Source organism: Micromys minutus, assembly GCF_963924665.1.
Source record: "Micromys minutus genome assembly, chromosome: 9".
NCBI classification, from domain to species: domain Eukaryota; kingdom Metazoa; phylum Chordata; class Mammalia; order Rodentia; family Muridae; genus Micromys; species Micromys minutus.
In genome coordinates this window covers 16,567,207-16,579,179 of record NC_137978.1, presented here as the reverse complement: position 1 = coordinate 16,579,179, position 11,973 = coordinate 16,567,207, and the positions used below count along the sequence as shown (strand labels likewise).

At 40.4% G+C, this 11,973-nt stretch overlaps 1 protein-coding gene across 1 annotated transcript; it reads right to left on the bottom strand.

Moving 5' to 3' along the window:
* Positions 1-3,536: 3,536 nt before the first annotated feature.
* KLHL9 (kelch like family member 9) lies at positions 3,537-7,683 on the bottom strand. The gene has a single exon (XM_080920817.1). The coding sequence runs from the start codon at positions 7,223-7,225 to the stop codon at positions 5,372-5,374; it is 1,854 nt and encodes a 617-aa protein (XP_080776943.1). The 5' UTR covers positions 7,226-7,683; the 3' UTR covers positions 3,537-5,371.
* Between the last annotated feature and the right edge of the window lie 4,290 nt (positions 7,684-11,973).

Here is an 11,973-nt window from a genome sequence, read left to right as displayed (position 1 = left end):
TTCTGCTTCAGTTATAAAGGAAACTTTAAAAAACAGAAATTCTGCGCTTATGTAGAAAGAAACTATTTTTATATGTAAGAATTCAAGCTTCTCCTTAAAGACAACTGTTCTGCCGTCAGAAGTTGTTCTTTACAAGTATGGTCAGCGTCCAGGTTCTATTCTTGGTAAAGGTGAAGGAAATTAAACACTGACTCATATTCAGAGATACAAAGCACCCTTAAACCTTTACTCTTCCCTCAAATCAAGAAGAAACATTAATCCAAAGACACGTAAAGTCTTAAAATACTTTAAGTATCTTTGCTATCAACTTTATTTACTTATATTTGTAAGTATGTTAGTAAATTAAATATTTTCCTTTCTCCAATATCAGGAGAAACAATTCTAATGGAAAAGTAATCAGAAGACTTTCCAAGGCTCTGAAGGGGATGAATATGACATCCATTGACAAAAACCCATTTTACTACTTCCTTCTTAGAGAAACCATGTGATGGTTGTTGATTTGGTCGTAGCCATTGCATGAGTTGGAAACTAATAAAATCATCAACCTCGAGACTTTTAACAGGTATCGAATGTACTTTCTACTATCTATTCCCCATCTCTGCTGTGGGGTTGGACGAGCAAGCCCTCACTGACAGCAGGAACTCCTGTGACGGCAAGTGAAGGACCACGCGGCACATGGAGACAGTGTGAGCCAGATGACATTTCCACAAGCTATTGTTAAGCTGACATCTCTAGAGTCTTTAAAACTTAACCAGGCAACAGGGACTGGGGATGTGATTATGTGATTGTGTCTCACAGAAACAGAGGAAAAATAAACGTTTAAAATCGATAGACATAGAAGCAGAGGGGAAAAGAGAAGTTAGGGTGGGAGGTAGAAATTATATTGAAGGCTTTGTAAGAAATTAGGGTGTAAAAGTCGACAAACATGATTACTGGAAATATAGAAATGTCTCAAGCACCACACTGCTATAACAAGTAAAATTAGGTTTTTCTTGTTTGTCTCCAAAAACTGCTTTCAAGTTAGGTTCCACATACTGTGTAGAAAGAAGGGTGGAAACCCACTAGAAAATAGTGATTGTATCACAGGAGATAACAAGTTATTCAGGATGTTCAAATTGCTAAGGGTATAACTAAATGTTATACAAGACAGGTAAACAGAGGAATTGAAAAGGCAGAGCTTGTTTGTCCAGACAAGGTGCTGCACACCTTTGATCCCAACACTCAAGAGGCAAACTGATCTCTGTGAGTTCAAGACCAGCCAGAGCTACCAAGTGAGATGAGAACCCTAGCACTCTCTCTCTCTCTCTCTCTCTCTCTCTCTCTCTCTCTCTCTCTCTCTCTCACACACACACACACACACACAGTATATATTGAATTTTGAAGATGACTTAGAATTTAGCATGAACCACAAACTGCCACACTCCACTGCCCTTTCTCTGACTACAGCAGGTAGGTCTAAAAGCTTAAGCTTGTTCTGATATTGTGCTCCGTTCCTAGACTTGTAATGAAAGCCATTAGTCTACAAACAGAAACAAATTTCCCCAATGAGTATGACTTCTAGTCAAACTGAATCACATTTCACCATCTTTCAATCATTTAAATATAAAAATGAGATGATCAAAGACACAGATATTGAGTGTCAAAATCAGGGTGAGAAGAGTTCCAACATCTACTTTTAGAAAATGTGGAGCACCTTATGGGGGTCACACTAAAATTAGTAGTAGTGTGCTGAAGTGACCGTTTAGGGATTTATTCTTTCATTTGTTGAAGAAATGCAATTTTTTTTTTTTACAAAGTATAAAACCTTGAAGGTTATTTTGCTATCCCATCAAATTGTTTATACCAAGTATTAATATATTCAGCTGTAAGAGTGCTTCCTGCCCAAAAATTGAGATTTTTAAAAATTCTTCAGTATCTGGCATGTAAAACATTAGTGACATGTTAATTAAAGTATGCTAATCACATTTCCATCAGAATCATAAACACATGCAGGGAACAACTTAATGTGGGGAGGTTTATTGTCACTTGGTTTCAAAGTCCATCCAAAGTCATTTGCACACATTGCTTTGGACTTGTGGCTATCTTATCAGGAATGCACTACAGAAAAATCCATTCATGTCTGGCAGCCTGATCTACGTAGAGATTTCTAGCCTGCCAAGGATAGTGAAACCCTGTCTCAAGACCAAAACACACAGAAACAAATTAATGAAATATGGAATGTTAAGGTGTTACCGGTAACTAATACAGAGTGGGACAAGCACAACTGTAAACATTTCCTTTGAACGCTCACTGTGCTTTTTGTCAATTTGACTTGATCCGGAGTCATCTGGGAAAGAGGGGACCTCAGTGAAAAAACACCTCCACCAGTGGCCTGTGGGAAAGTCTGTGGGGGACAGATGTGGGAAGGCCCAGCTCACTGTGGGTAGTGCCACCTCTGGTTTGGTCCACGTTCTGGGTGTTATATGAAGGCAGGCTAAGTAAACACTGAAGAGCAAGTCAGTAAGGAGCACTCCTCCATGGCTTAAGCCTGTCTCCAGGTTCCTGTCCTAGCTCCCCTTGGTAATCCCCTGCATTACTGTGAACTGTAAGATTACCAAATCACTTCTGGTCAGTGTTCATCACAGCAGCAGAAAGCCCGAGACACTCACCAAGCATATTTCTGCTATAAATGCAGTTGACACTATAGCAAATACTTTTCAGGAATCTAGGAAAACTTACACACTGTTCAGATTTATACTGACGGTTTCACCTGGAAATGCAAGGAGTAAAGTTTTTATGTATAATTAAAAGCTGAATCAGGTTTACTTGTAGTGATGAAATTTTGGGGTTAGTTAAATATCAATATATAGAACTGTAAAATCTATGGCAGGATGATGCAGATGGAGCAACTTGCTTACCTGGTTAAGGAGTACTTGTTAATTACAGAACAAGAATGTCAAATGTACTTAGAACACAGAAATGTTTTTTTAGAACACTGGAAAGTAAAAGGAGAGGTGTGTCTATAAGACTTAGGGTCATGCAGATGGAGCAGTGTTCTTATCTGGACTAGGAGTACTTGTTAATTACAGAACAAGAATGTCAAATGTACTTAGAACACAGAAATGTTTTTTTAGCAATAGAAGAAAAAGCATGCATAGAAAACAGGCTTGCAATATCAGCTCAGCATCTTAGAACCAGCATGAAAAAGCAATTTATCAATTCCATGTGGCATCAATGGGAGGGGAGGCCCAAGGTCCTATAGGGGCTGGATGCCTCAGTGGAGGGGAATGCCAGGGCAGGTGGTGAGGCAGGAGTGGGTCGGGGGAGAACCCTCAGAGAAGCACGGGGAGGGGGATGGGATGGGGGTTTGCAGAGGGGATAACATTTGAAATGTAAATAAATGAACTATCCAACTGATAAATAAAATAAACCATAGGAAAGTTATTCAAAGGTCAAAATATAGAAGGGACAAATTTGGTTTCAAAAATTACTGAAAAGCCTCCATTTGTAAAACTAAGAGTTTGTGGGGAAGAAAAAAAAAGACAATACAAGAAATATCAGTTATGTAATTTTATTATATAAAGAGATCCTGTAACTTGATATGAAAAACAAAGCAACTCCAAAAGACATCACAAGGAAAAGGACATTGACACTGGACCAAAGGGAAAATGAAGCTATTCAAAATACACAAGTATTCAATCTTGCTATTAATTAAAAAAAAAAAAATTAGGATGTAATTTCTTACTTGCTTATTCAAAACACAAAGTTAGTAGCAATTTATCTTAACTTCTAAAAGCACTCAAATATGTTTGAAGTTAACAAAAAATGCAGTCATTTAAAAAAAACACAAAGTATGAAAATTCTGTCAATGCAGAAACTACGAAAAGCATTAAAATGCATCAACACATGTATGTATGGGAAGTAAAGAACAGGTGCCAGAAGCCAAATTCTTTTCCTTCGTCTGAATTACACTAAGGGGCTGTCAATGGCACTCTCCCAGGACTAGACTGTGTGTGTGTGTGTGTGTGTGTATGCATGTGTTTTTTTCCTTCAGTTGAACAATCTTCCCAGGAAAGTACAAATTCAGTATCACTAATAACTAAGGAATACTATAATTACATTTATCTGATAAGTCCCCTTTAAGATTTTCCCATGTAATTCTCAGCCAGAAAGTATTCCCACAGTACTGAAGACTGAAGGTCTCCTTTAGCACTGTCTAAGGAAACCAGCTGACTTCTTAGAGGATCTGAAGTTGGTTCTATCCTTCAGTCAAGGCTAAAAAGGCATATTTCTGATTTGCTGCATAACAGAGTGTATCTGTTTGCTCAGGTCACAAGCCTTGAGGCAGCTCACACGTTACAGGATGCTTACCAGCTACAGCAGCACCAGAAATTATTAAAAATCACATAATAAACATGTCAGAGTGACTAAGGCAGGAGACTAAACTTAAAATTCTGGAGCTTTGTTGAGAATGTTTCTTTGCCTTCTTTAACCTCCAAATTTCACAGATAAAAGTTAATGGTAAAAAAAAAAATTCTTTCAAACTTGCCTTCTGCTAAATAATCTACACGCATGTAACTACAGAATATACAGAAAAACTAATAAAATTTCATTAAAAAAAAAACAATTCCATTAAATGACAAATTTGGCTGCCAATTTATTTTGTTGTAGCCCTTAGCTATCTAAATTCTGTTTAAGACTTTTGACATGGACTCTCTGGTATTGAATTTTCATTGAAATAAAATGAGCTGCTTTCTGGAAGAAAATATTAGGTCATTTTCACTACGGTTGAAGTTTCTATCAAGTCTAAAAAGTTTATATGCATATACACAAATTTTTGTGTAAGCATGACTATCTGACTAATGTGCACACCTATTATTTTTTCTCCAGTGAGATAACAAATCCTGACCTGCTTCTTCTAGTTAATATTGTTACTATTTCTGTCTACCTAAGAAACTTCAAATATTCTAAGACTAAGTTAACAGATTGTCCAAAACTATCCAAGAGGGAGGTAGCTGTACCTTGGCAATCTTTATTTTAGGTTAGAACAGGAGTCCTCCATTTAATGTTTCAGTCAAATCAAATGTTCCAAATTTTTAGTGTAATAGACATAATTACACATTTACTATGATCATCTACAATTTGACACATGTAACATCACAAAAAAATATCTAATTTTCTACATATCATTTTCACTTGTTAAAACAGCTGAATATATGTAATACACTTTTCAAAATGCACTTGTTAGCCATTTAATAAACAATATGAAGCCAAACAAAAAGACCCTAAGTTACCTTTTTTGTCTATTAACTGTAGCAGTAAGGAGAGACAACTGAAGGGGAAGTACAAGCTCATCAATGATATACACTGAAAAGGTTATTACACCTTGGATCTAAGAATGATCTGAAGGTGCTGAAAGAGGCGATTCTCTAGAAGGTGATCCAGGGTTTTCTTCAGGTGGAAAAACTGTGAGAGTGCAAGCCCGAATGCCACCAAGCGACTCTGGAAGATCGAAAACTTTATGCCACTCATCTTTTTCTGGGTCGTATTTCTGGACAATTTCTACCATGCACCGGTTATTCCACGAATATCCACCAACAACATAGATTTTGTTTTCGAAGACAGCAACTCCAACATCACTCTGACCTCTTAGCATAGCAGCAATTGGTGTCCATTGGTCAAGAGTTGGCGAGTAGTATTCGCAGCTTAGGACATCATCATAATCACTTGTTCCTCTGAAGTGGTTGCCACCAATGACATACAGCTTGTCTCCAACTGTACACATGCAATGCAGACCTCGGACTGTGGTCATAGGAGCCTTCTGTGTCCATTTGTCTGTATCTGGGTCAAAACACATGAGCTCATTTTGGAAGGTGTCATGGGTAATTCCTCCGGAGATATACATTAAGCCCCCATATACTGTTCCAGCATGACCGTAGTGGGGTTCACTCATTTTTGCAACATAGCTCCATTCATTCATTCTTGGGTTGTAACATTCTACTGTGGCCAGTTCACCAGCTGCACTTCGCCCACCAACTGCATACAAATGTCCTTTGAGGGCACTCAGGTGAAAGAATGTGCGCTTTTCATTTAGCGATGCCACCTGCATCCACTTATTGTAACGAGGATCAAATCTGAAAACTGTATCAACAGCAGTTTTCCCTTTTGTGTCATAATTGCTCTGTCCACCAACTACATAAAGGAAATTTCCGATAACAGCAATGCCGTGCTGGTAGCGAGGAGCATCCATGGGGGCTAAGGACTTCCACTCCTGTGCCCTTTCGTCGTACATCCGTAACTCTTTGCTTACAACCAGCTGTTGCCTCAAAACTCCTCCTAAGGTAACCAAGTGAGTGGAATCCGATCGAATGGCGGTTCTGTCCGATTGCATCACTGGCTGCATATACGGCATCATTTGGTAATTGCTTGCTTCCAGAAGTAAATTCACACAGGTATTGTCTGTTCTCATGAAATCTACTGTCTGCACGTAGTTGATGAGATCCTGTGGCGTCATCAGTGGGAAGCGAATATTCTTCATCAATTTTGCAGCATAGTCCATCCGAGGGTCTTCCAGCCTCAACCAGCGGCAGGCCGCCTTAAAGAGTTCGAGTTCAGAACAGTGCTTCAGACTGTTGCTAGACAGCACAAAGGCCAGCCGTTCAAAGGGGAGTTTTAGAAACTCCCCAGTACTCAGCAAGGCAGGAAAGTTCTTCAGGATGAAATTATTTACGTATTTATCCACTTCTATAAGATTGTAGGTGTTAGCAATCCGGCCAACCTCGACACAGTTATCTAAAGAGACGCCTGATATAAGAAATACTTTGCAAAAATCCAAAACCGGCAAGATTTGTAGAAAGCTGGCAGCTTCAAGAGTATCCTGCAGATTGTCCATATTAAGAGACAGTTTTGCAGTATAAATAAAATCAATGATTTTCTTCAGACCAACCTTGTTCACTCCGTGAAGCTTAATGCACATTAAATCTTTCTCTTTCATTCCTCCAGTGAACATGGCCTTGAAATAATCACTGGCAGACGCCATCATGGCTCTATGAACCGGGAAGATTTCCTCTCCATCGCCAGGGACCAGAGTCACGTCACAAAGCAGCCCCTCTATTCTGAGCTGATCAAAGCCTTGCAATACAACGGAACTGTGCGTGTTGCTGGTAAAAAACCGCGTAGTTCCAGCCTTGCAAGGCTGCAGGTGGGCAGAGACGCCCATCTCGCCGTTACCGAGAGACACCTTCATGGGAGAACCGGGAGCTCGCAGCGAGCCTTAGGCCGCAGACGTTACAAAGAGAAACGCTCTGGGGAGACGGGGTCCGCTAAACGGAGGGCAAGAGATCGCCGCAGCACCGCTTGGGGCACACCGACGTCCGCTCTGCAGCAGCACCACGCACCTCAAAAATGACAGCAGAGCCGGTGAGTCATCACCCGAGGCAGTTACCTGACCGCTTCACCTCGTCCGGCTCGGCCTGTCGTCCTTCGCCGCGGCGCTCAGGGCGGGGGAGGGGCCGTCACGGCCTGCGCACCCGAGCTGCCGCCTTCCAAGGCTCCGCACGTCTGCGAGCCGCGGCTGCGTCCTCTGCAGTCCTCGATGTGTCTCCGCGGTCACCGGCTTGCTTTGGAGCAGGGCCTGGAATCCCGACTTGGGCCTAGCACGGCGGCCTAGCACCGACAGCCAGCTCGACCTTCCGGAAAGGCCGAATCCCAGGATCCCCCGGGCTAGGAGCGGCTGCACAGCTATTGCGCCTGCGCGGCTGACCTGGCTAGTGGGCGGTGGATGGGGGAAGGGCGCGGGCGGGACTGGGGGCGGGGTTCCGCCCCGCCAGCGAGGCCCCTAGAGGCCATTACGTAAGCTTGCAGGAATGCGCGTGCGTGTGCTTAAGGTTGCAGCGGTAGGGTTTCTTAGCCGTTTTCTAGAGCGCATTCTTTCTAAGATTTACGGTAATGGAACTTGCCAGAGCAGCAAAGACTCACAACCTTTGTTTAAACAGAAGAAACGGGGCCCGGGAAATCGCTGTGTCCTTTCAACTTTCAACTTTCTTTTCTTCAGGAACAGTTTTACAGTTTGAAGCACAGTTTAATAAACATCTCAATTAAAATGCTGTTTGTAGAAGGTTTTTGTTTTTTTTTTTTTTTTTAAAGAAACTTTTAAAACACATGACATTGGCACTAAATTTTGATGCTAAGGGTATTTTGAATATTTGGCAGGAGAGATAATGTTTTTAAATAACGTTTTTCAGGGGTTTGCTTTCCAAACACTATTATGATCTGTAATAACCTTAGAGGTTTTAAACGCCAAAGTCTATCCTGTTTTGGATGATAATATTTGGTAAAATATGCAAGTTTCCGAAATACTGTTACCACCAGTGGGTGGGTTTTTTTTTCGGCTGAACTTTTTTTAAAAGCAGTTTTACTAACATGCAATTCTTTAGCTACAGGTAAATTTTAATTTTGATTTGAGAATAAGTTTATAATTTGCTATAATTCTTTATTCTCGAACTTTAAGGTTATTGCTGTCTTTCAAATCCTTCTAGGGTTTACTTGTATACAAACTAAGAAAATACGTATATTCTTGTGTTTCACTTCCTGTCTCTTTTCCAAACGGCATGTATCCTACTAGATTTTTTTTTCTTCAGTTCAAGATTTTTCCAAAATTGGTATACAGAGAGCTTACTTGCAACTTGTTAATAACCACTAAATAAATGCACGGTAACTTCTTAACTATGAGTGGTTAATCTTCCTTTATTTTTCCTTCCTTCTTCTCCTTGTTGTTTCTGGCCAATTGCAACAATCCCGGGAAACTAGTAGAACAGCATTCTTTCCCCGAAACCTGTAGAACGCCACTGTGGTCATAGCCCCCCACCCCACCCCCACCCCCAGGAGCTCTAGCGGATCTCCAGCCAGTTTGATACCAGAGCTTTGTTGAAATTAAGATTGGTTTTGAGAATTTTTTCCCAGGAGCTAAGGGAAGTTCTGGGAGGCTGCTGGGTACAGGAGTTGGGGGAAGCATTCGCTGAGCCGCTCTTACATGTGGCCCGGCTGTGAAGAGGCACTTCCGAGGGATTACTTTCTACCAGGAAAAGAAAGAACAAGATCACATCCTGAGAAGGCACCAGAGCAAAACTGAGGACATCAGTTCTTTCCTTATTAAGCAAACAAAGTTCATACAGGCATGAACATGTATGATTATTAGAGACACATGTTCCTCATACTCCAGTGTTTTATTTTATTTTTATGTCCATGGGTGTTTTGTCTGCATGTATGGCTATGTGAGGATTTCAGAACTGGAGTCACAGGCAGGCGTGATCAGTCCTGTGGTTGCTGGGATTCGAGCTCATGACTTCTGGAAGAGCACCCAGTGCTCTTAACCTCTGAGCCATCTCTCCGGCCACCAACATTCACTTATTTTACAAGATTATTTTTCCTACTTTCACCATAAGATGAATGCAGTTTGTCCCAATATTTGGTGGTCATGTTAAACAACTATGTGTTAAAAGCATCTACTGAGGGTCATCAACCCACCAGGATAGCGTTTACTCATGTGCTTGATTCTATCAATTCCAATACCTTTTTGTAAATTTAATTATTATATCTTAATATTTAGCACATATGAGATAATGTTGACCTTTGCTTTTCACTAGTAACAAGAAGTATTTTCTTTCATAGTTTTAATGAATAGTTTCAGTTTTAGACATTTCACATATTTATTAAGTTGATGTGAAGGCTGGGTTTGCGGTCTCAAATGAAGAATGGAGGTCCAGTTTATTCCAGCTACAAGTAATACCCCCGAGGCCCAGGGATGGTGGCGCATGCCTTTGATCTCAGCACTCAGGAGGCAGAAGCAGGCAGGCTTCTGTGAGTTTAGGGCCCGCTTGGTCCACAAGAGTGAGTTCCACCACGACGGCCAAGTTGACACAGAGAAACCCTGTCTTGAAAAAAACAAAACAAAAAAACCAAAAACAAACAAACAAAAAAACCCAAACAAACAAACAACAAAAAAAAAAAACTCCAAGTTTTCAAAGTAAAATAGAACATGGTTTAAACAGTTGGGACTTAGTTTTTCTCATGGAAATTTTCTTTTTTCAGTAGGAAGCATAACATTATTAGTAGTTTTGATTGAAAGAGAGTCTCAATGTGTGATGCAGGCTGACCTCCTTAGTACTGGGTTTAGTATATACATCGTCCCTGTACAGTCAGAAATCAATTTTAATTACATTATATAATACTAACGTTGTTAGCAAAAGGAAAGTGTCTTCATAACATGAAACTGGAAGATTCAGAGGTTTGATCTTGATGCCTGGGTGCATGGTTCTGGGATTAACAGAGAGCTGTGGTCAGAGATTCTACGTTAGGAACTAGACAGCAGCTGGTTAGCAACAGCCCACGGATGAGTGACGACTTAGAGTAATCTGGTAGAGATGAAAATATCCAAAGCTAAATCCTGGCAACCTCACTTTGCCAGGGTAGAGAAGTAAAATGAGGAACAGTGCCCCCCCCACCAGTAATTTTTAACTCTTTATCACACTTTTTAGGATCAATTGCAAAGTATGGTTCTAAGTGTGCAAACTATATAAAAGCGTCATTTTATTTGTATTATATAATAGACTAAAACATCTAAATAACTTTTTAATCATCAAACATTGTTTAAAAATTTTTTATTTTCCTTTTCCTTTTCTTTTTGAAAAAAAAAATTTTTTTTACACTCCAGATTTTATTCCCCTCCTGGTCCACCCTCAGACTGTTCCACGTTCCATATCTTTCCCTCGCTAGCTGCCCCACTCCACGAGGATGTCCCCACCCCACCCAGAAATATTTTATTTTTTATTGTTTGCTATTTTTTATTTCCTTTATTTTACATTAACTGTACTTTCATCATATGTTTGCAATTATACCTTTATACCTCTTTGATAGTTTGAATATGCTTGGCCCATAGGGAGTGGTACTGTTAGGATAGAGGAGGTGTGGCCTTGTGGGAGGAGGTGTGGCCTTGTGGGAGGAGGTGTGTCTCTGTGGAGGTGGGCTTTGGAGATCTCCTATGCGCAGGTGCTACCCATTTCAAAGCAAAGCTTCCTTCTAGCTGCCTGAAGATGCCAGTCTCTCCTGGTTGCTTTTGAATCAAGATGTAGAACCCTCAGCTCCTTCTTCAGCAACCTGTCTGCCTACATGCTGCCATGCTTCATGCAGCCTCAGTTAAATGTTTGCCTTTATAAGAGATGCCTTGGTCATGGTGTATCTTCATAGCAATGGAACCTCTAAGACAAGCTCCTGGGTGTACAAAAGCCATTTATGCAAGTGATGGACATGTTCCTGTGAAATGCTCTCTGTTAATTTTAAACTTACAAATCTCAGTTCAATTTTCAAACTTTCCCTTTGTGCCAGAATCCTGAGCATGTGGAAACAATCTCTCCCATCTCATATTTGCTGACTTTAAGAATTATCAGGTCTTTCTCCTGTTTTTTGTTTGTTTGTTTGTTTTTAATTTTCCCTTCCTTATTATCTATGATGTTCTTAATTCCAAACTTAATTACTGCTGATAATCCATAATCTTATAACTATTTTCTTCATTACTATCTTAGTTACTTTTCCATTGCTATGGTCAAAGACCATGAGCAAGGCAGCTTATAATAAGTGTTTAATTAACAGTTTCAGAAAATTATGGCAGAGAATATGGCAGAACAGATGCATGCAGACAACAGCTCAGAGCTCGTCTCTTGTTCCTCAAGGTGGAGACAGAGTCAATTTTAAATGGCATAAGTCTTTTGAAACCTCAGAGACTACTCTACCATGACACACTTCCTCTGACAAAGCCATACCTTCTTACTCTGCCCAAACAGTTCTATGGACTGAAGACAAGGCATTCAAACACAGAAGCCTGTATGGACAAGTCTCACCCATAACACTACAATTTCTTTGGCTATTTAATCTTTCCACTCTTAACATGTGTCCTGGTTGGGTTTATTTGTAAGCTTGACAAGGCCTAGAGTCATCTGA